General features: G+C 36.1%; 1 protein-coding gene across 20 annotated transcripts in view; it reads left to right on the forward strand.

Moving 5' to 3' along the window:
* Window positions 1–25,053, forward strand: part of PHF21A (PHD finger protein 21A) — a 193,780-nt gene that overhangs the window by 19,214 nt on the left and 149,513 nt on the right. For 11 of the 20 annotated variants that reach the window (XR_005240621.2, XM_037999459.2, XM_037999461.2 and 8 more), the window contains 5 exons: window positions 10,101–10,141; window positions 11,753–11,864; window positions 17,690–17,826; window positions 23,109–23,141; window positions 24,454–24,519. Coding sequence is in view for 19 of the 20 variants with exons in the window: in XM_037999459.2 (XP_037855387.1) it covers window positions 17,773–17,826; window positions 23,109–23,141; window positions 24,454–24,519 (153 nt within the window). In the remaining variant the exon portion in view is untranslated. Of the gene's footprint in view, window positions 1–1,930; window positions 6,084–10,100; window positions 10,142–11,737; window positions 11,865–14,017; window positions 14,059–17,689; window positions 17,827–23,108; window positions 23,142–24,453; window positions 24,520–25,053 lie in introns of those variants that run through there. The other 9 variants (XM_008000434.3, XM_037999452.2, XM_037999453.2 and 6 more) reach the window with 5 other exon arrangements.

The raw sequence follows: 25,053 nt of genomic DNA on the forward strand, positions 1-25,053 counted from the left end.
AAAATCAGTAACTTCTGGTCGGGTGTGGTGGCTCATGCCTGTAATCCCAGCACTTTAGGAGGCTGAGGCTGCTGTATCACTTGAGCTCAGGAGTTTGAGACCAGCATGGGGACGGGCGTGGTGGCTTGCGCCTGTAATCCCAGCTTTTTGGGAGGCCGAGGCGGGTGGATCATGAGGTCAGGAGTTTGAGGCCATCATGGCCAACATGGTGAAACCCTGTCTCTACTAAAAATACAAAAATTAGCTGGGCATGTTGGCACATGCCTGTAATCCCAGCTACTCAGGAGGCTGAGGCAGGAGAATCGCTTGAACCCAGGAGTCGGAGGTTGTAGTGAGCTGAGATCGCGCCACTGCTTCCAGCCTGGCGACAGAGCGAGACTCCGTCTTAAAAAAAAAAAAAAAAAAAAAAGAGAGAGAGACCAGCACGGGCAACATGGCAAACCCCTGTCTCTACAAAAAATATGAAAATTAGCCGAGTGTGGTGGCATGTGCCTGTAGTCCCAGCTATTAGGGAATCTGAGCTGGGTGGATTGATTGAGCCTGGTAGGTCGAGGCTGCGATTGTGCCATGCCATTGAACTCCAGCCTGGGCAACAGAGCAAAACACTGTCTCAGTCAGTCAATCAGTTCAGTAGCTTCTAAGATCTATACCAGGTATTTCATCTATTATTTAATTATACATAGAGAAAAACATTTGAGACAAGAGCCTTAACTTTATAGGATTTTAAATAACTTCTTATTATGGAAATTTAAAAACTTTTATAAAAATAGAGTGAATAATATAACGAACCCCAGGAACCTATTCCCTAACTTTAACAATTACCAGCATTTTGCCAATCTTTATCTATAATGTGTAAAACATAACAGAAAAGTAACTTTGTGTTTTCAAAACATGCACTACAGTTAGGTACATTGGTATACTCAAAGGAAAAATGTGTATGAGAATGTTCTTTCCATACATTGTTAGTTTAATACTGGTAATCCTTTTTAGGATAATATTTTCATTTGTCTTTTAACTTACTGAAGAGGTCTGAGCCACCGCTAACTTAATGAAGAACCATGCCTGCTGGAAAGATTCTAGCTTCTCTTACCCCTTCTGCTTTTAGAAGTTCTGAGATTATTAGTTTTGAGCTTGTGTTCTTAGGAGCTGCATTTTATTTTATTTACACTTGCCTATCTGTGACGGTTGTATGGACCATCATTTCTTAGCATAAGCAGGACAATATGTGAGTCAGCTTAAAGTTGCAGGTCACAAGTCTTGTTCCACACTTCCTTCTTGTGCATATTCTATTTCTATTTAACGCGAATGTATGTATTGGTTAAGGAATGCTTGTTTTACTTCTAAAATGGTTTGTTGAGGAGGGACTTTTGATTACCTACTATCTTTAGACCTGGTAACAGTGGTTAGAAACTTGTTACGTGCTCCCTTGTTTGCTCTTCTTTGCACTGTAAGTTGTACATATGCCTGCAGTTGTGGGGTGTGTTCATTAGGAGTCACTACAAGGTAATGGTAGCCTTATTTCTGAATTTATTTGGTTGCATTAGTTTAAATTAGACCCATAGGTGTAATTATTCCACCCCAATGCATGGGGAAGCATAGTCAGTGGAAGTTGTGCATCTAAACCCCTGTGCATTGAAAATGTGTCTTTAATGTTATGATGTTATTTGACATCTACCATTTAGTGCAAGGAGTATACTTATTTAACAGGACCTTTAATAAGTTCCCTCTACACCAAAGATATATTTTTAAAAAATTATACTTAAGAAGACTTTGTAGTATTCCCCAGAAGAGTTCATCTATAGCAGTAAAATCTTTCTAAAATAAAACTTATTCTTTTAACCGGTATTCATTTAAGTGGGTTTCTCTGTACTTGGTTTCCATGGAAATAGCGAATAGCTAACGTTATTTATAAGGTGGAAGTAAAATAGGGTGCCTAATGGGACCCCATGCTGCTCTGATGAAGAGACTTAGGAAAAAAATCCATGCTCATGGGATTTTTTTTTTTTTTAAACAAGGTTAATGGAAGCCCTGATTTCAGTCTTCTGTAACAGAACATATTTTTGGTTTTAAAGGCTAGCATTAATATCAAGCAAACAACTTCTTTTTGAGGTCTGTATTGCTTTCACTTTCAAGTTTTAGGACCACTTACTTATCAGCATTGAGGCTTTATGTTTCAGACTCCTGTTTCTTTGTGGTTTTTGTTTCAAAAGTTAAAATTCCCAGTGTATTGTAGCTGTTTCCGCTTCTCATTGACATTTCAAAGTACTGATTAAAAAGATAAATGTTCATTAAGGATAGCAGTGGTGAGAGAGGATCAATATGTTGGACTATGAAGATTTTTTAAAAAATGTAAATTGTATGGAACCATTTTTAGTTTTTAGGCCTAAAGTCAGGGTTCTTTTTTATTTGTGTTGTGGAGCTAAACCTGTATAGTCAGAGAGAAGAGATTCTAATTTTCTTTCAGGCTAGAAACAGGGAAAATCTTAATTTCTCTTTCCTTTTTAAAAAATGGATTGTTGCCAAAACCTTTTAACTGAAATAAATGTTAATTCTTTTAGTGCTTGAAATGTGGATTTGGAATAAACCTTGGCTTTTTTCTCACTTCTTCGGTAAGGCCTACTCTGAGTTTTGTAGGCCTGCAGCAAAGCCTTGCGTTTTTTAAGCCCCTTCAAGTGAAAGAGTATCATTCCCTTTGTGTTTGTGTTTGTGTTTAGGGTGTGTGTGTGTGTGTGTGTGTGTGTGTCTAATTTTTCTATAGCCTGAAAGGCACCTGCTCATTTTCCAGCCTAGTGAGTACAGCAGTGCTATCTTGAGAAGTGAGGCAGGATGGAACACAGTAAGGTGCTATAATTTTTATTTAGTTAGTTTTCCTCGTCCTCGGTAGCTTGTGATCACTGTCCATTTATCTGGAAGTACTCTGATTATTCTTGGCTATCAATGCAGCAGGAGTTTTCTTCTGTGTTTAAAGCAAGGACTGTAGTATACTGAGGGCTCCTTCAGGGGAGGACTTGAGTTTTGTTTTGTGTGTATGTGTTTCTCTGGATAAGCTTCTGGCTATAGATGGGTTTACTGTGCTTTAATTTTTTAAAATTTGGTTGTTTTAATCTTGTTGAATTTATTTTTGTGTGAGATATTTTTCTCTAGCAGTTCACTAGTTTCTTCTATGTACGTTGATGCTGTTTTATAAAATTTTCTTAATGTGTTAATTGTTCTTTTAGTTTAGCTTTTTCTTGTTTATTTTTAAAATCTGATATCTAGCACTGACCTTTCTTAGTGACTTTTATTTGAATTATGTTTGTGCTTTAGAGACATAGGAATTTGGGTCTATTATCCCATTTCTGAGTGAACAACTCCCAGTAGTTACAGTTAGTGCAATAGAAAGGGTTCTCACAGATGCAGTGCTGGGCATTGATCCTCCTCCTTGGTGCTTATGGTTTACACCCAGAACTCCCATTAGTGTTAATAGGAGGCACTTCCTTAAATCCCTGTACACCAAAGTAAGCTCAAACTCTTTTATAATGCCTTATAGATACCTGAGTTGTTTTTTTGTTGTTAATGACAAGAGGTTTAGTCCTGAGGTTAACTGATTATTAAGATAGAGTTTGAGTTGTCTTGGGATATGGAGTGATTTACTAAGTCTGATCTATAATTAAGAAGTTTTCGTTATGATGATTAGGCTCAGTAAACAGCTTTGTGAGAGCTGTGGAAGCTTGTGAATACGAATTTTTGTACTTTATAGAGTGAGGAAGCAAGATTTCTTCTTTCCATTTATTTCTGCTATTTCTTCTCAACCATAAAAAATGGGTCTAACAGTTTTTGTATATAAGAGGACTTAGAAAAATTCTTTTTTTTATTTTACTTAAAAGCCTTCCTGTAATTGCCCTCTGGCCTCAAAGTCTTTTATTAGCTAGTATGGCTCACGTTTTTTAAGCATATAGAAGTTAATATGCACTGTTTTAGAACTTAGACACTATAACCACTGGTCAAGTAATAGATAATCAGTGTTTACTACACCCTATCTGTGAATTGTGGATTTTTATTGCTATCATTTATTTATGTACAGTTTAATGGAAAGATTCCTAGATTGAGAGCAATTAATCTGGGTTTTAGGCTGAGCTTTGCCTATCATTATCTTTGTAGATATTAGCTAGTCATCTGGACTTCTTGGACCTTTGTTCCTCCGTGAAATGAAGTTACGGATCTGGCCCTCTGAGGTGTCCATTCTAGTTTGAGGCTGTTTGAGGGCCTACTTTCCTAGGTACTGAAGGAAATAGAGTACAGTTAAGGCAGGCAGTGGTTTCTAATCCTGGCTCCCTATTAGAATCTTTTGGGGAAACTTAAATACAGATCTATGGGTTCTAAATAAGGCATAATATATTCAATATCTTTAAGGGTAGGGCCTGTGGATCTGTATTTTTTGAAGTTTTATGTGTTATCCTGATCTAGTATTGAGAACTACTTGTACAAGGTATTCTATTCTTTTGTATATGTGTATGTGTGTTCTAGTTAGGGAGATGTCATATGGGTTAGATTAAAATGTGAGGCAGTATGTGGTTAAATTTAAAAATGAATGAGAAAGATGATAAACACTTCAGGAGTTTAAACAAAGGAAGAATTGGGAAGTAGGATGGTTTGAGCAGATCTCTGTTAATCAGCGAGTCTTTATCTGGACCCTAGTGTGTGGGTACGATTTGGATAGTTAGAGAGAGGGTAAAAAGGTATTATTCTTGATATAAGGAAGAGCATAAGTAAAAGTTGGGGAGCAGAATAATTCTGATTTTAGTTTTAGTCTTTATTTTAGTATTCTTTTGCTCCTGAAACTGCTGTAGATTTCCTCAGTAATTTAAGGGAGTGAGCGAGCCATGAAGGTATTTGGAGGAAAAGAGCGTTCCAGAGCCCCAAGAAGGGAACTTGCCTGGAGGGTCTGAAGTACGGAAAAGCGGCCAGTGTTGCTGGAATGGATTGAGCAATAGGGAGATGGGACGGCTTAGAATGGCAGAGGCCCAAATCACTTAGTGCCTGTGAGCCATTGAAAGGAACTTCATCTTTTCTCCGTGTATGATGGGAAGCCATTGGAGGGTTTTGAGCAGAGGAGTAACAAGATCTGTCTTGGATTTTGAAAAGCTTACTCTGACTCGCGAGAGAATATACCTTAGTGGGGCTGGGGTAGAATTGGGGAGGCCAGTTAGGAGGCTGTTGTAATTATCTAGGTGAAAGGTGAAGGTGACTTGGACCAGGGAGGTGGTAGGAGAGTTGAGACAAGTGATCATGGTGGATATATTTTGAAGGTAGAGGCACATAGTTGGCTGTTGGAGTAGATGTGGAGTGTGGAAAATGAAGAGTCTTAAGATGACTTTTAGGATTTTTTCTTCTGAGGGGGTGAAGTTACCATTTATTGAGATGGGAATGACTCTGAGGAGGAAGTTAGGGGAGAGGCAGTCAGGAGTTTAGTTTTGGATCTGTTGAGCTTGAGATACCTATTTGACCAGTGTTGAGTGGGCAGTTGGGTATATGAGTTTGGAATTCAGGGGAAGGATGTGTGCTGGAGGTAAACATCGGGAATTGCCAGTGCATAGATCCTTCTATAGCCATGAGACTGTGTGAGATCACCTAAGGGGAAGAGTTCCAGGAACTGAGTCCTGGGACAGTTCCACATTTTGAGGTATTGGAGGCAAGGAGAAACGAGCAAAAGAAACCAAGGAGAGTAGCCAGATTGATGAGGAAGAAAATCGCCTGGCTAGTTTTTTGTACTTTTTTAGTAGAGACGGGGTTTCACTGTGTTAGCCAGGGTGGTCTTGATCTCCTGACCTCGTGATCCGCCCGTCTCGGCCTCCCAAAGTGCTGGGATTACAGGCTTGAGCCACCGTGCCCGGCCATGGTTAACTCTTTCAGGGAGTTTTGCTATAAATGTGAGCCCAGACAGGGACGATAACTAGAGAAGGATATGGAGTCAAGGGAGGGTTTTTTTTTTTAAATTATTATTTTTTAAGATAGAAGGAACAAAATGATCCAGTAATGATGAGGAGAAGATCGATGCTCCATGAGAGTAAAGGGAGAAGAACTAGAGGAATGTCCAGGAGAGGGTAAGAGAGGTGGGGACAAGAGGGATGGTATTTAAGATGTTGGGGCCCCAAGGACTAAACTGATCAAGTGGGATTCTGCCTTTTCTTCTAACCACTTATCTACATTTAAATTTATTTCAAACTTACTTGCTTTCTGTTGGAAGTTAGGAAGGGCAGATAAAAAACAGTAAAACCAGTGGTATATAAAACTCAGTTTGGGGGCCTCTATCAGTTTGGTATAGTTAGGGGAAGAGAAGAGATTGAATCTTCTGGGTAAGGTGACATTTTAAAGTGTCTTTGAATGACAATTATCTGTGCTATTCTAGTCCCTTATCAAAATTTATGATTGAGCACAGGCTATAAACTTAATTATTTGAAATTTGTAGTAGGGTGAATTAAATTTTAGCCTAATTTAAAACATGATCTAGTATTAAACTTTTTCTCTGCAAGTTTTGTTTGTTTAATACAGATTCTTCATATGCAAGGGTTTTAGATATTTTACAAAAGGTATTTAAATAATTATTAATCACTTTAGATTTATTTATAATATTTAAAATATTATAACCATATCAGAAATCGGATGATTTGTTTCTTTACCAGCTCTAATTAGAGCAGTTACCTTTGAAGTTCTGGAGAGGTAAACAATCTTCAGTTTTTGTATGACATTATATTAGCAAGATAATATAACACCTCTAAAAGCACAAATACTTTCATTTACTCTAACTTAGGTGTTTTGGATATATTTTTCAAGAACAAATCTATCTTTTAAAAATTTAAGCAAATATGATTAAAATTTTGAAGTACCTTAGTTAGAAGCGTGAAATGTACGTGAGAAACAAACTAAGTGGCTTTTAACCAGCTTAACATGAAGAAATCAAACTTGAATTTCAGACTTAAATATGTTTTACCTATGGATAGTGTAAAAAGCACAAATGTGTGTATAGATGTTGCTTTTTGCTGCTCAGTCTTCTTAAATTATAGAAATAAAATATTTGCTTTTCTTTTTTTTTTGTCAATTTCCAAATGGTAGTCAATTAATATGCAATGTTAAGAAGAAACACTTTGGGATTTCTCATGTGCACAGTGTTTAAGAATTATTAGTCTAAAAATAATTTCCTCTTTTTGGGTATGTGAACCTCATTGTGAAACCAGTGAAAGCCATGGACCCTCTTCCAAGAAAACTGTACCTCTGTTTATATGTATAGAATTTAGCATATAGTATGAAGGAGTTGACAGACCCCTCTGAAGCCCATTCATGGGGATCCCTTAGGTTTAAAGGATTTCATGGTTTTTTTTTTTTTCTTTTTTTGGAGGGGGAGGATGGAGACTCACTCTGTCGCCAGGCAGGAGTGTAGTGTGTGTAGTGGTGCGATCTCAGTTCATTACAATCTCTGCCTCCCAGGTTCAAGGGATTCTCCTGCCTCAGCCTCCCGAGTAGCTGGGATTACAGGTGCACGCCACCATACCCAGCTAATTTTTTTTTTTTTTTTTTTTGTAGTTTTAGTAGTGACTTCTACTAAATAATTATTATTCACCATGTTGGCCAGGATGGTCTCGATCTCCTGACCTTGTGATCTGCCCGCTTTGGCCTCCCAAAGTGCTGGGATTACAGGCATGAGCCCCTGTGCCCGGCCAGGATTTCATGTTTTAAGACTTGCCCTAGATGGCTTATTTATGTGATTTTCCTTTAAAACTTTATGTGCAGACTTTTCCAAAAATATTTTGCTAGTGTTTATTGTAGTTTGTTTTTTAGAAGAGTAACTGCTGCAGCGGGTTAAGAAAAAGTAAGGTCTAGGGGAAAATGATCTCAGCCAAGGAATCTCGAGCCCGTAAGCTCTTCTCTAGCTTCACTATCAGCTAGCTGAGTGACCTTTGGGGAAATCACTTAACTTCTCCGGCTTTGATTTTCTATGCGATTTCTGCAGTCCCTACAAGTAGTCTTATGAGCAGTTTCATGACATCATGATTTCAGGATATCATGGCAAAATTCTTTATCAGTTTAGGATTGGCCCTGCTACTCATTTTGGGGGAAAATGCCTTGGAGATAAGGCATATGTACATTGTGCTGTCTTTTGTTGGATATGCCTTTTCAGCAGCATTTACTAATACTTTCTCAAATGCTCTATAAGTTAAAATCCCAGTCCCATCCTCATCACTTTGAATTTCAACATGTTTTATATATTCTGGGTATAAGCCTGTGTTGATTATATATACTATAATTATCACCTCCAGTTCTGTGGTTTACCTTTTCACTTTCTTAATGGTGTTTTTTTGATGAACAGAAGTTCTTAATTTTAATTTTGTCCAATTTATCAGTCTTTTCCTTTTTATTATTTTTTAAAGTGGTAATATTTTACTTCCTAATCAACAACGTGGATGAAAACAGTTCCAGAAAGTCATTCATTTAACAAATAATGCTGCTGGAAATCGATGCATAAGAAATTATCGCCAGCCTGAAGGAGCTAACATGAAAGCCCTAATAGGGAAGATAAGCCCTCAACAGACAGCTTAAGTGTCTATTTAGTCAATTCATTGATTTAACAAACATTTATTGAGCATTTACTATGTGCCTGCTACTGTTTCAGGCAACCTTTTGAGTGGCACAGAATCCTATAGATATCAGTAGTGTTAAGAATCCACTTTTTAATAGCTGCATTGTTCTACAGATTGTTGCATGATTTCTCTTTTGGTTGGGAGTCATCCTAACCTTTGTGATTAAAATTGTTATTTGCATGGGCCTGAGAAATTTAAAAAGGACAGCTGCTAAAGAAAAGGCAGAATAGAATAGCACATTACTTTCTTTTGGAAATGAATGCTAACTGTATGAACTGGGGCCCTTTCAAATAATTTTATTGTATGTTTGGTATAACTGTACATGGTTAAACAAAGATTTACAATCTGAGAGACATGAAGCTCTTTTGAAATATTCCCTGAAGAAATGAGACACTACTGGGGTAATATCAGTCAACAAACACCATATTCAAGGCAAAAGGAAGACATGTAGTTTTAGAGCATAGCATAGTGGAGTTTAAATAATTAAATATTAAAATATTAAGGGAAAAGTTTTAATTTTTGTTTTCCTAATATTGGATTGGGATCCCAAAACGTAAATTTTCTTTCTGGCTTTATCACTGATTAGATATGTGGCATGGAAACAAATAGCTTTTGTGTATGTGGTTTACAATCTAAAGTGGTAAGATGTGGCCAGGCACGGTGGCTCACACCTGTAATCCCAGCACTTTGGGAGGTTGAGGTGGGGAGGATTGCTCGAGCCCAGGGGTTTGATACCAGCTTGGGCAACATAGTGAGTGAGGCCTGACTCTACAAAAAAATAAAGTAATAGCCAGGCATGGTGGCACACTTGTAGTCCCAGCTATTCAGGAGACTGAGGTGGGAGGATTGCTTGAGGCTGGGAGGTTGAGGTTGCAGTGAGCTGTGACTGTGCCACTGCACTTGAGCCTGGACAACAGAGTAAGATTCTGTCTCAAAAAAGAAAAAGGTGAGACACATCTAAGAATGTGAAGAAAAGTTTAGTTAAAATTCTGACTGTACATTATTATAAAATGCTGTGATTTTAAAGCCTTACATAAGGCAAGTACATTTCAAGATTAATTGAAGAAAATGCCTTTTATGAGGACCAAACTAAGAACTAGTGATGTTAGCTTAATTTGTTAATGTAAAACAACGGATAGTAGAGGTCACTTGTTGGGGATGAAGGAGTAGTTGTATGTTATTTAAGTGAGGTGCATTTGATTTCTATACGTCTCTTACGAAAGGAAAATTATCAACTACTTACTTTTCCTTGTTTTGAAAAAGTATGGAAAAGTAGCGATTTAACTGCTCTTGAGTTCTTTCTTTGCTTTGTAAAAGTTACCGATTGCTTCTCTTTTTTTCTTTTGGGTTTTAAAACTTTGGAAACTTGTATGTGTTTTGTTTTTTTCTTCTTAAAATCAGAAATCTTTGAGTCTTCAACTTTTAATGACATGTCATAAATATATGTGTGTTGTCTAATTCCATTTTCCTGTTCTTCTGTTATAGGGGGCTAGATTGCTGAAGGAGAGCCAGTTTCCCCAAAATTGGTAAGTACTTTCACTAGGTAGACATAGTATGCCTGATCCTGATGCTAGCTGGATAAGAATTCAAATATTGTGATTTTTTTTTTTTTTTTTTGCACAAAAGCTGTCTCTCAGAAATGGGGCTTTGCTGTTTGCACTAAGTAGAAATGAACTGTCTAATTTCACGTAGCTATATTTCAAATGCATTTGTGTTTCTGCTAATACAACTAGGCCTGCATGTTCCACCATTTGATAACCTGTTAAAATGTAAAAGTCCCGTTTTTCCAAAAATGTCCTTAACGCAATGGTTCGGGTTGAGAATTCAAAAGTCAAGAAATTCAAAAGTTCAGGTTCCTAGCCAGGCCCAGTGGTGTGTGCCTATAGCTCCAGTTACTCAGGAAGCTGAGGCAGGAGGATGGCTTGAGCCAGTTCAAGTTCAGCTTGGGCGACAAAACAAGACCCTCATCTCTTAAAAAAAAAGAAGATTAAGATTCCTGTAGTGTTTTATGTTACTTAATATGCTGTTATATTTGATGGCCTTAGTATATGTGCAAAATGGCTTAGGTTAATTTAACTGTGGAAACTTGACTTTGAAATTTGGGACTAGTGTTTATTTACATTCTTAAACGTAATATTGGATTAGTTAGCCTCATATCTGATAGTAAATTTTTAGCGTGTGTTGTTTTATGTAATTCTTCAAAAGGAAAAAGAAAAAGAGAGAGAGAAATGTAATCATGTGGGGCATATAGGTGAACATTTTTTCCTAATATCTACTTTGATAGATTTTTTTAATGGCTGTTCATCACTCTTAAACATTTCTTCGAATGCACAGGGCAATCTAGTGACTAACATCAAACAAATGTTAACTTTATTAGGAGAGTATGTATTATGAAAAAAATTAAACTCAAATAAGATAGCTGGAATAGGGTAGTCACCTAATGCAAGACGACTACTTTTTAAAAAAAATTTTAAATCCTCTCTCTCAAATAGTAATTAACTTGGTGGGTAGAGTAGATATAGCAGATATTTGGCCAAGGTTTCCTTTTGATAGTTTATGGTGCTTGTGGTGTCTCTCTTCCTTTTGGGGACTAGGATTTGAACATGTTTCATGGAGGCACTTGAACTAGTTAATCCTTGCATTTACTACCTTTTTTATTCTACTAGCCTTTCTCTCATTAAGCCTTTTAAAATAAATAATCAAGATCCTATAGCTCTTTGCTTTAACATGGGATAGAATTTTAGAGAAGGGACCTTAACCCATTTATACTGGAGATTGCAAATTTTTTTGTGAAAATCAGACCTTGGCGATGACCTTGAGCAGTAGGATATAAATAAGTCCCACAAGCTTAGTGTTCCAATAATGGAACACTAGGTATAAATGAGTTAAGGACCTTCTCCAATATTTTACCTTGTGTGGCAGTTTCTTCTAGATCCCTGACAGGTTGTTATTCAGGTACATATTGAATACCACATTTTTTAAAAATGTAGCTCATCTTCTATTATGTATTCTGAGGAATTCTACTTCCACAGAAAATAAGTATTATTGAGGTGGGTTGGGGGTGGGAAAAGGGTTCTGTGGTCAAATAATTGGGAAATGCTGCATTAAACAAAGTTAAACAGGTTTCTTTACTGCAGGACTTCTCAGAACCTTTAATATGCTAATGTGCATTGTGAATCTCCAAGAGGGGGATATGATATGCAGCATTCTTGAATACTTCTAATGACAGGGAGCCCACTACCTCATAAGGTAACCCATTCCTTTTTTGTACAACTCTTATCCTTAGTTCTTCCTTTTCCTTATATTGATCTGAAGTCTATCTCCCATAACTTCCACTTCTATTAAGTATTTATTGGTTATGCTGAGACTACCACACCCACTTGCGTTATCCTTTGTGTGGTATGTATTTGTAAGATTCTGGCCAGGCTTGTCTGGACAGTTTTTAAAAAATAGTCATTAAATATTAATAACATTCTGGTAAATGTGACAACTAGTTCTAAAACCTTGGCCTCATTGTCACTATGCTCTCACACCCTACTCCCCAGCCTCCTCCATTTTCAATATCTGTGTATTTTAAAATTTACTTACTTTTCCTTTTGTTGGATGTGGTTGGGATAATTTGGTAGACATGCTTAATTTTTGTCAAGAAAGTTAGGAAATAGAAGAGTGTGTGTATGCAGACAGCCTGGACCCCAGGAAGCAGAGGTAGAAACTCTATATTGGGCTGAGCACTGATGATGGTAGGGAGGGGTCCAGGACACTACATAGACTTGTGAAGGAGGGTGCTACGGGGAACCCCAGCCTGGCCCAAGGCACCATAATAGCCTGCACATTGCAGTGGAGGTATGACCTGTGTAGAGATTCCTTTTTTAAAAAGTGAGGACCTGCTCCCAACCCCCTCCAAAACAAATAGAGATGAGAAAGATACTTTATACTCACATACATTCAGGTATTTAGATATCATAAATGTAATGATATGTATGCATATATATTTTTTGGTTTAATTTAATAGGAAACAACATTATTAAATATAATTTAATAGTATGGAAATATCCAACAAGCTAAGGAGGTATTTGTCAACAACTGTCGTACTGGGATTTGAACATAGTAACCTTACCAGATTCAGAGGGTTCACCTCTAAAATCAGGGTTGCCAAGTGCTTTGTGCAGTAGTATTTTCTGTTCACTTGTGTAGTGTCATAAAAGAAACACCGTGACGAAAATAAATCAAGATGTGTTGAAAATTTGCTAAATGATAAGAAAATAGACATTATATTATGTTTTTTAATGTTGTCATTTGTATTGATTCATGTTAGTAAATGTTAACATTTTCATAAATAGTATTAAAATAATTTTATTTATTTATTTATTTTTTGAGACGGAGTCTCACTCTGTCGCCCAGGCTGGAGTACAGTTGTGCGATCTCCGCTCACTGCAAGCTCCGCTGCCTCCCGGGTTCACGCCATTCTCCGGCCTCAGCCTCCCGAGAAGCTGTGACTACAGGCGTCCACCACCACGCCTGGCTAATTTTTTTTGTATTTTTGGTAGAGACGGGGTTTCATCGTGTTCGCCAGGATGGTCTCGATCTCCTGACCTTGTGATCCGCCCGCCTTGGCCCCCCAAAGTGTTGGGATTACAGGCGTGAGCCACCGCGCCTGGCCAAGAATTTTGTTATTTTTAGCATTCATGGTAATTTTAGCACTACCGCTAATAAAGATATTCTTTTATCTCCCTACGTGTTAGATACATAGTAAGAAGTAAGTATTTTGTACAAATTGAAACCTGATATTCAAATATTAAGCATGGGACAAGAAGTAAAGATACATAGATCTGTCAAGACCTTCTACTTTTTCCTATGTAAGAAAATGAATTAAACTTACTTTAAACATTGTGTCTGAGAATATAGATAAAAAGCAGAGGAGTTTCACATCAAATAAATGCATGGTATAGAGAACATGGAGTTGTCCTTTTTAGGGACAGTTTGGGGGCACACTGGCATGGACTTATTGTTAAAGAAGTGTTGGTTGATGAGTCAAGTTTTGATTGGAAAAATGTTTCTGTCAAGTCAGTAACATCCAAATCGGAGTTATAGCTTTCCTACGAGTTATTAGAATCATAATAAAATACCTGCAGGTCACATACCTTCAAGCAGAAGTATACCCAGAGAAATAGTTAGAAGAACCTCCACAGAGAATTTGAGAACATAAAAGGCTACAGTCTTCTAGATATATACTATGTAGAGAAGTTTTATTAAAAGTTCTGTATAGAGAAAAGAATTAAGTGTTTTAAAACCATCATAAAACTTTACAGTTTGCAGAAGGCTTTTCATATAATTTTGCCTTATTTAAACCACAACAGTCTTATGAAGTAGGTGATATTGTTTCCATTTTCCTGATTTACAAGCAAACAAACCAACCCCGAGGATGAGAGTAGTCACACAGTGAGTAAGTAGAATTAGCGTTTTTTGGTTTTTGGGGTGGTGAATGTGCTTTCCATATATCATGACTGACCTTTTTAGTGGGATTTGATTATTGTTTTTGTTTGGTTTGTGTGTTTGGTTTTATGTTTTTTTTTTTGTTGCTGTTGTTATTGGAAGGTTAGAGGCCATTAGGTATCAGAATGGTTTGACGTGTACAGTTTGGAAGATTGCATATGCTAGTATTTTGGGCTAGGCAAGTGACCTTGCTGATAGTGACTTGTAGAACTGTTGAATGGTTAGAGTCATTCATTATGCTGGAATACAGTGTGTTACCATCTTGTGAGTCTGATGGTATTCACCTTGCAGCAACTGATTTATTATTTATAACTTGTTAGAATTGGTCAAAATATGTTAAATCATCTTTTACAAATGTAGCAAATAATTCTTTTGATGCTATAAACTGCCTCCCAGTGGTGTTCAGATGATGACTGCATGAGATGTCCAAGACCTCAAAATATTTTTTTCAGCTGGGTGTAGCGGCTCACACCTGTAATCCCATACTTTGGGAGGCTGAAGGTGGATGGATCACTTTAGCCCAGGAACTCAAGACCAGCCCGGGCAACATGGCGAAACCCTGTCACTACAAAAAAATACAAAAATCAGCCAGGTGTGGTGGGGCACACCTGTAGTCACAGCTGCTCAAGAGGCTGAGGCAGGAGGATCACTTGAGCCCAGCAAGTTGAGGCTGCAGTGAGCTGTGATCGCACCACTACACTTCAGCCTGGGTGACACAGTGAGACTCTGTCTCAGGAAAAAAATTTCTTCAAAAGATTCAGCATGTATTCGTAACCAGCCTGGGCAACATATGAGACCTCTTCTCTACAAGAAAAAATAAAATTAAAAAAACAAGATTCAACTTGTACCTGCCTTTTTTTTGTAAACTATAGATACATGTCTATAATTTGTTTCTTTCTGCACAGACCAATCTCTTAAAATTACTATCCAGAAAGAGACTTTTCTGAAGAAAAGAAAAAGAATTTCAAATGAATCTTCTAATACTTCTATGTTTTTCTACAACTAGTCCTAACTTTTTTAACCCTTCAGTTTTATTTTGAAATAAAATGAGTAATTGGCATTCAGAGTCCTTGCTGAATAAAACTTCATGCCTTTGTGTATCTCTAAGAAGCAGACAACAATCTGATGGAGAAAGTAAAAGCCATCAGCTCCTCATTAACTTGAGTTGCAGGCTTATTATTGTGCGAGGCACTCTTTGACATTTACAGTCTTCAGGTTAAACCCTGGTTTTAACTTTTTCTTTTCCTGAGCATTTTGTTTGATAGTATAACATTTTCTGATGCTTTATCTACAAATCCTTGGTTAATGTTTTCTTGTTTAAAAAAATGTGCATATTTTTTATGGAAAATTTTGAAAATATCAATACCCCAAAAAGAAGAAAGTAAATAATTGTCAGTGCTACTACCTAGAGATAACCATCAGCAAATTATAAAGTGGCACTTTATAAATTCTAGACAGCTCAGAGTATTATTATTTTATAGGTCTTCAGTTTAATAGACAAAGCATATAATCTTAATTATATTTCTGTGTCTTAATTGATGATGGAAGTTCTTCATGTTTCTTGGTCATTCTTATTTCTTCTGTAAATTGTTTTTTCATAGATTTTTGTTATCAATCTGTCAGGGCCCTAAATATATAAACTATATTAGCCCTTTGTCATGTATAATGTAAGTTCTTCATGTTTTAACCTGCCGTTCATTTCCAGAGTTTATGTAAATTGAGTTGAACTATGGTTTTATGTTACTACCAGTAGAATGAAGTATGAAGATTTGAAAAATACCCCTTCAACTTCAAAGTGATTCTTGATAGAAATTATAAGGAATCATTTTGGACACATTTTCTGGTAGAGCCTTGTAAAAATTAAAACCAAGTGTTGTTTTCAAGAAGAACTGTAATATATAAGTCAAGAATTTGAGTAGGGAGATTATTTTGGTATTTAAAGTGGCTGTGTAGTTTTAACTTTAGTATTGCAGTTAAAGTAAGCTTACATGACAACAAAAATCTTGGTCTTAGTGACTTAATGATTCTGATAACTTACTGACTGATTGGTTGTCATTCCAAATATTTTAAAAGATAGTAGCTAAAACTACCCAGATTTGTTCACCACAGTATGTCTCCCTTTCTAAATTATTAATATCTCCCCTAAATATACTGCCTTTTAAAATGTTTTGGTTAACATTATCATTCTACAGTAAACTTTTCCTGTCGTTTGCAAATGTGAATTTAAAGGAATTTTGCATTTTTGGAATTTATTCTTTCTTAGGTTTGAGTATTTTGATGTTGTATAATCTAGTATATAAGCCCTAAGAGAGAGATTTCTGCTGATGTTTTATGCCTAATGAGAATAAGCAAATATAATGAAAACTCATATTCACAGGAATATATTCCCTAGTTAATGATTCCATTATAACTCTGTTAAAAGAGTTTTCAAAGGGCTCTTAGAAAACTTAGGTTGAGTATAGACTTTACCCATAGGTAAATAATATTTAGAAGTATGAAGATCATGAATCTTATTGTATTGGTTTAAGGAGTAGTGGTTCCTCTAACTTTCTGATTGTTCTCTTCCCCAGTTTATATGAATGCTAAAAAGCAGCTCTAGCTACAAGTTTTATAGGTGCAAAGAAGAAAAGAAATTTGAAGTAAAATTTAAATTTATTCAGGCAAAAACAGACTTTTGCTTTGGCAGAGTACTAAAATAATGTCTAAGGCCACATTCAAGAATGGAAAAAAAATAATAAAGGATAAATTAGCCATTGAAATAATTTAAATTAGAGTAGTGATGATTGAAGGAGGATAGGAAGGTCAAGCTGGGTGTCACATGAACAGATTTAGACTTTTGACATTATCTCCACTTGCCATTATATGTATAGTCAAAGAGATGACTGGCAAGCTTGAAAGACGATTTTCATTGTAAAGCTGGATGTGTGTTCCATTACTAGACTACCTCATGTTACACACGATAGATAGATTTTAAAATATCCACATCATAACTTTGTGATAGCACAGTTATATTGCACTGTATTTGTCTGTGTTGAGTATGAATTTGTTAAATGTAAATGTTTAAGTTATACCAGAATTTCCCCATTTTGAGTTTCTCTATTTTTTATGTAGAGTGAGAACCCATCCAAATGAAACTACCCCAGCATTCTTTAACCTCTGAGAAACCCCGAACTCTCCAGTCCACTCTGTGTGAAGTTTAAAAATGTATGATACTGTTGTTATATGTCTCTTTCTGAGGACGGCGTGTCCTGAATGGTTATAGTCTCACTGAAGGCAGAAGTGGTCTTATTCAGCTCTGTATCCTCAGTATGTAGTGATTAATACAGTGCTGAGCATGTAGTGGGTGCTTAGATGTTTCCATGACCAGATTAAACCCTTTTTTTTGTTTTTCATTTCTTAGTTATTTGAAGTGTTCTTTAGAGGAATACTTGAAGAATTGTTTTGGGGGAAAAAAGTCTCTTTGGGAAATTTCTTGCCCTGCGTTAGAGAATCAGATATTTTTTTACTAACATAATTTATTTGACATAAATATTATATTTGTTCCAAATGTAATGATCCAAAACATTTTACCATCTTTACAGCTGCAGTGAGAAGAGGAGTTTGTTACTTTAAACAGAGGCTGAAGAAACTACAGAATTAGCAGAGAAAGTGGAGAAGGTAGAGGATGGAGTTGCAGACTCTACAGGAGGCTCTTAAAGTGGAAATTCAGGTTCACCAGGTACGTTGTAGTATTGGCTTCTCCCACATTGTTGTTAAGATTAGTAAACAAGCCCATCTCTGGTGTTTAGTACGGTTTTTAATAATCTTTAAGACAATTTTGTCCAAGAGTCATGTCGTTTGCCTTTTATCACTACTCAGCAAAGTCATAGATACTACTTTTAAGAACTTAAAGAAAGTATTCCTGACTTCCTTTCTAGAGAAAAGCACTGAAAAGATTTTTTTCATACACCAAAGGTGTTAACAAAAAAGAAAGAAATCTTTTTTCTGCTTTTTGGTTCATCTGAAGGACTTTATTCATTTGATTTAACTTGCATGTTTTAAATAACAACATGTCTAACTCAACTACCATATGTACTAAAGTTTTTACAGATCATATGACTCAGCTTTATGCGTTGATTCCAATCTTTCTTAAAGAAAATGTGATTATCTTCACAGATGTTTAAATTTCAGATTTTACAGTTCTTATATTTTACCTCAGATACCCAGACTAAACAAACATTTAAAGTAACTATAAAAATGTATATATAAATAAAATATATTTTAAATACATTTGTAAAACAATATATTTTATGTATATAATAGTAAAATATTAAAATACTAAATATAATTTATGTATGAATATATAAAAGTAAACATATGCATAACTATAATCAAGACAAAAAGCTATCTTTAAATAATTACATTTAAAATTTGTTATGTAAACAGAGTACGATTGTTTTATATCTTTCTAGACTTTAGCTGGACATCAGGGCGAAGACACACATACACATGCATGTGTCTAATCCTTGGTACTCAAAAGTGATAAAGGATGATGCATTGACTGCTTTTGAATTTGTAACAATTGGGGATATGGGAGCGCAGAGAAGGATAAGTAAAACTACTTTTTAAAGGTGTTTGTTCTTAGGTATAGTTTCCTTTGTTTATCTGAGTAGTCTAAGGTAACATTAGGTTTTGAAATCATTGGGAGAATATCTTAGGCCTTTGATAACTACTAGATTTGCACGTTGCTCAGAATTAGTGTGGGTGAGAACTTAAAGGAAGCTTCAAAAGCACCTGTTCACAAATCCCTGCTGCTGCTCCGGATCTCGTTAAACTCTTGTTCCGCTGCAGAGTTGGCCCTGTGCACGTGGGCTTCTTTAAGTAGGCAATAAGCTGTGTACTTTTTTTTTTTTTTTTAACTTTGCTTCTGGTACTGACTGAGGAGAGCAGAAATTTGTTACAAAAACAAGCTTGTCTTTTTCTGAGTGAAACTAGTTTAACATAGAGGTGTGTTGAATACCCAGTTTGGCTGAATGGCAAGTGATAAAAATTAAATTCACATTTGGTTCAAAGCTGACATCATCATAGAATGAATTTTGGGAGTACAGTAGTCAATCTGAAATTTATATGGATCAAGGATAATTTTATGATGTTGTGTGTGATTTTTGGAGTTTTTCCTCCTCTAAAGAAGTATTGAGATGGCGAAGTTAACATTCTGCTTTAGTTCCTCCTCACAAGATATGAGCAAGTCTCCCAAATAATCCTTTCTTGAAGGGCTCATGACCTAAATTAATTGAAGTTAATTACTAAATATTTTGTTTCATATTCTGAATTCAAGCATACCAATTTTATAAACATCACAATTATGAAAATACTTAATATTTATTATTCTGTTTTAAATCTAATTAAAATTTTAAATTTACATTTGTTGACTCAAAAGGGATATAGTTCCCAAAGTTATTCTAAACACTCTCTTACTATTCATATTAACTGTCAGCTTTGAGCATAAAATTAATAGCTTTTATATTCATCCTTTATTTATACAACATTTTGTGTGATAATAAACATTTATTTATATGCCAGTAATATTTTAACAGAGAAAGCATATATTTCACTCCAGTTATATCTGTAATACTTTACTATTTTTGGAAAAATAATTTATATGGTGTCACCTACACAATCATTGATCATGACAAGTTGAGGCATGCTAGAAATGACATCAAGGTAGGGGCGTTGGTTACTAGGCTGAGACCAAAGCCAGAACATACATTTGACTAAATATTGGGACAAAAGCCACCCTTGGTTGCATTTCCAGCTAGGGAATGAGATTAGGGCTGAAATTGAGCTTACTGGATAGAAAATATGTTCTGAAACTACCTGGGATTGCTGTAGTTAAAGTGTATTTTTGTTCTTTGTGTTTTTGTTATGAATGGGGAGATAGTTATGAAAGTAGCAATGTACACATAGTTGATGTTCAATAAATATTTAAGTAATAATGTCCTGTGATGGACATCTCATCTTTTTGGGGAAATTGTCTTTTCTCCTCCTCCTTTCTTTGACCTTATTTAGATTTGATGGAAATCACATTTAAATTTTCAGGGTATTTACTCTATATGAAATGGAGAATAGTATAAAACAGAGGTTAGCAAATTTTTTTGAAAGGGGACACATAGTAAAATCTTTCTGGCTTTGCGGGTAATTTATGGTCTGTCACAACTACTATGCTCTGCAGTTGCATGTACAAAACAGCCACGGACAATATATAAATGAATGAATATGACTTTTTTCCATAAAACTTTATTTGCAAAAACAATGGCGGGCCAGATTTGGCCTATGGGTTGTTCTGCTTACCTTTGGCATAAAGTATATCCTCAAGAAATATTGCCACATTCTTGTGGAAAGTAACTTAACTTTGTTAACATGATGTCAGCTTAAAGTTACTAGGGATTTGGATGGTCCAGTAAGTTGCCCAGCTTGTCCGGTCCTACCCCTGATTGTCTAAAATGCAGTTTAACTGCTTATAGATAGAAGAGTTGGCTTATTTATTTCCTTTAGAGGTGAAGACTTCATGTGGTTATCAGTGAATTTTTAAATTCCAGTGTCTGGAAGAAAACCTTTTTCAGCTTCTAAAAGGTGACAGCGTAGTAGCCAACCCTCTGGTAACCAAATCAAAAAGGAAAATCAAGAGCTTTTTTCATTGAAGAGTGTGGCTAGCACTAATGTAAAAATGTATGTGTATAAAACCTTGTGTTTCAATTCCCTTAAACTCTTGGAATATGTATTGTTTCTGTTTTGTAGATTAAGACTAGGATATAGAAGAGCTACTACCATTAAATATGAAGTAGAATATAGTGACACATACCTTATGTATTTGGAGGTCACATGGTCGGCAACCTCAGTTATCTAAAACGTGTCTTAGCACCAGGGAGAAAGACTTGACCAATTAGAATAAATGTCTGAAGTGATACACTAAAGATTATGCATTTTACTAAAGGAGGATTTCTTAGATTATTACAACCTATTCCCTCATCTTAAAATTAGTCCAGTGAGTGTACCACACAGGAAGTCTGAAACAGCAAATTTGAGCTGGGTTTCAGGGTTGTTAGAATAGTAGCAAGAGCTGGACATGGTGGCTTATGCCTGTAATCTCAGCTACTCAGGAGGCTGAGGTGGGAGGATCACTTGAGGTCAGGATTTCGAGATCAGCTTGGATAACATAGTGAGACCTCATCTCTTAAAAATATTTGAAAAATAAAAATTAACCAAGCCTGATAGTTCAAACCTATAATCCAAGCTACTTGTGAGACTGAGGCAGAAGGATCGCATGAAGTCAGGATTTCGAGACCAGCCTGCATTACACAGCGAGACCTCATCTCTTAAAAATAGTTTAAAAAACCAAAAAACAAAAACCAAACCTGGATATTTTGATGCACATCTGTAGTCCCAACTACTTAGGAGGATAAGGTGGGAAGATTGCTGGAGCCCAGGAGTTGGAGGCTGCATTGAGCTGTGATTGTGCCACTGCACTGCAGCCTTGGTGACAGAACGAGATCCCATCTTTAAAAAAAAAAAAAAAAAAGAATAGTAGCAAAATGTTCTGGCTGACTACTTGACGTTAAGGAGTGGACTGGAAAACTACAGTGTGGATTTAAGAACTTTAAAACATTGTAGTTTGGGACCTTTTTTGTAAGGACCCTATTGTTTATAGTTTAGTATATTAATATAATCATTCCTCTAAGTATCAATAAAAGCTGATTTAAAAATTTTTTTTTCTTCTTTTTAAGAAGTTAGGGTGGGTGTGGCGGCTCACACCTTAATCTCAGCACTTTGGGAGGCTGAGGAGGGAGGGTTCCTTGAGACTAGGAGTTTAAGACCAGCCTGGGCAACATAACAAGACCCTGTCTCTACAAAAAATTTAAAAATTAGCCAGGTGTGCCGGTGTGCACCTGGGGTCCTAGCTACTCGGGAGGCTGAGGTGGAAGGATCACTTAAGCCCAGGAGGTTAAGGCTGCAGCGAGCCATGATCACACCACTGTACTCCAGCCTAGGTGACAGAGGAAGATCCTGTCTCAAAAAAAAAAGGTAGTAGTTAGATAAATATATAGTATATTTTTAGAAAGGTTTTATTTTACAACTAAACAATTTAAAAGTGCCTTGTCACCAAAAGAGAGTGACAAATTTTTCCATTACATGAAAAATTGACTTGGGTAATAGCTTATTCCCAGTTACTTTAGGACTTCTGGTGCTCCTTTATCCTTCAAATTCTTCTGTCTATGGTTATTGTTACCTTTGGGCAGCAATGATTTTAGAAGTTGGGTTAGGTCAAAAGACATTCATTTTTCTTTCTTTCTTTGTTATTTGTTTGGGCTTCTGTTTTCCCTAGCAAAGATCTTTTCCATTCAGTATTGGGTAGCACTCTCTTTCCCAGAGGAATCGAGTTAGATAGAATTTTGTATTGTTCCTGCACTTCCTTGTTCTCAAATACTGAGTATCACTGCCCCACTGAACTTGTCCTCCCCTGCACCTAACTCCTTCTTGAGAGAAGACTGTGGCAAAGTCAAATGGGACACTACACTCCTTCAGTGGTAAGAACCAAACCAATAGACCTGCCAAATCTGTACTTTGCTCTGTATGTAACAGGCCGGTTTTGTGTGGGGCCAGCTTCTTTCCAGGCCTTGTTTGGGACTCCAGACATTGACAGCATTTGAAAGGGATGTTCGGCTTTTGGAGCATCCAGCTTGTTTAAAGTCCTTTCGGAAGCCATTGTCGCCCATCTCTGTCCAGATTTAAAAATCAGGCACTTTTTCATTTCAAATATAAAGTGGCGGTTTGATTTTTTTATTGCAGGAAGTGTCTCCTGAGCCTATTACATGCATCACAGAAGGTTTTAGTCTGTTCTGATTGTGGTGTTGCTCATTGTTTTGTGTTAACTTAAAATCCTAGATTTTTTGGTCCAAACCTGATTAGCCATAGGGAGTTAATATGTAAGACTAATGGCTCTTTTTCTCTCTTTATTACCAGAAACTGGTTGCTCAGATGAAGCAGGATCCACAGGTAAACTACTATTTTTATTCATGTAATTGTTAAATTTAAAAATAATTTAAAATAAAATCACCATAAAATACTTAAATATAGATGGTACTTAACTTTTAAGAATTACTTCATTTCTAATAGCAATTATTTTTAATACGTTTATCTTCAGGTTTTAAGAGTTTAGAAAAATTCATTCTATTTTAATATAGCTATTATTTCATTTTTGTTACTATTATTTTGGTTTTATATTAATTGGTTTGAGTATTTTGGAGAAAAATATTGAGTTAATACTCATCATATAGCTTAAATTCATTTCCATAAATCCACTTATTCAAAATCAGAGTGTTTGAGGCTTTCTGTCGTAATATTGGTGATCATGTAACAGAATTGTCTTAACCTGAAGAATCTGAGGTGGGCAGGGCAGTAACTTGTTGGACAGCATTGTGGGTGATCTCATTGGAGAAGCCTTATGTCAAATACACTAATAAAAAAGTCCACATGGAGTAAACCAAATTCAATAGACGGGGAGGATGTGTTCCCTAACCCTGACAGAAGACCAAGCAGGGTAAATTGAAATAATTGTATGTGAGACAAATCAAGTAAAAGCAGTCTCTCATTAGGGTGGTGTTCAGTCTGCTAGTAGGCTGTCCTGCTACATTAAGCATTTGAAAACTTTAATTTTGGAATTTTTTGCCTACTTTAGTAAAAGGCAATCATGCTCAGTGTATCTCATCTAAAATAGTATTCTTTTTTTGATTCCTAGAATTTTAGAACTGAGAAAATGCCCTGGTAGTCAGTGTGTTAATTTGAATGATGTAGTGTTAAGGCAGTTGCAGTACTGACAGCTTTTCAGATCTAGGCTAAAATAACAAATGTACTTTGCTAAATAAGGGAGAGGGCAAGTGGAGAAAAACCTCTTATCTTTGTTGATAATGCTGTAAAGCATGTAGTGTATGCATACTTATAACCTCCATTTTCCCACTTTTGTGTGATTAGTGGAGCTTTGGGTTTTCTGTTAATGGATACTTTCTATAAAGAATAAGAATATTTTAGTGGACAGGTACTCTTAGAGTATAAGATGCTCAAATATAAAACTTCGTGTAATATAAAAGAGTTGCAGAGGAGCTGCTCCTGTTTCGGTGAGAGGAGCCTATATTTAGGATCTGTGCATTAGGTGATGGTATTATGGCTACAGTGTAATGCATGACAGATTTGATTGGCTGAATGCTTCAGGTTGCTTCATCATTTGTAATACAGTATGCATAGTCTTCCTGCTACTATTCTGTTAACAAATGAACTATCTTTCTCACAGATATTTTTTCTTTCCAATCAGAATGCTGACTTAAAGAAACAGCTTCATGAACTCCAAGCCAAAATCACAGCTTTGAGTGAGAAACAGGTAGGGGAAAAGGGGAGGGGGGCATATTTTTAACATTGTGTTCTAAAGATATGTCTGCTCGAGGCTTCTAAGAGAACTGCTATTTTTCCTCATGTGTGAAAATAAGTGTGGGCAGCCAGACTTGGTTTTAATTTTGTTTGAGCTCTGTTTATCTATTTTTATTTTTGGTTGAAATCAGTCTCTAGAGTATCCCATGGGTATATGTTACTGGCAAATACCTAAAAGCAATGTGGCAGGCTGCCGTTAACTGTGTTAATTAAACTCTATAGTTTACCCATAGGGGATGGGGTAAAGGCAGTTAGTGAGAATAGGTGATAGAGAATCTTGTAGGTGCTGCATGTACCTGGTTACCTGTCTTAAAGCCTTGAGCTGACATTTAACTTACTGTGGAGAGAATTTTCTTGTAAGTAGATTGCTCTAAATGTAGGTCTCCCATTCTAAGTATGGTCATGCCTTTATGTTAATCTCTATTAGATATTGACCTACTATTACGTGAAAAAACTTATTAGACTTATTCTATATAGGGCAGGGCAG

Source organism: Chlorocebus sabaeus, chromosome 1 (assembly GCF_047675955.1).
Source record: "Chlorocebus sabaeus isolate Y175 chromosome 1, mChlSab1.0.hap1, whole genome shotgun sequence".
In the NCBI taxonomy this organism is placed as follows: Eukaryota; Metazoa; Chordata; class Mammalia; order Primates; family Cercopithecidae; genus Chlorocebus; species Chlorocebus sabaeus.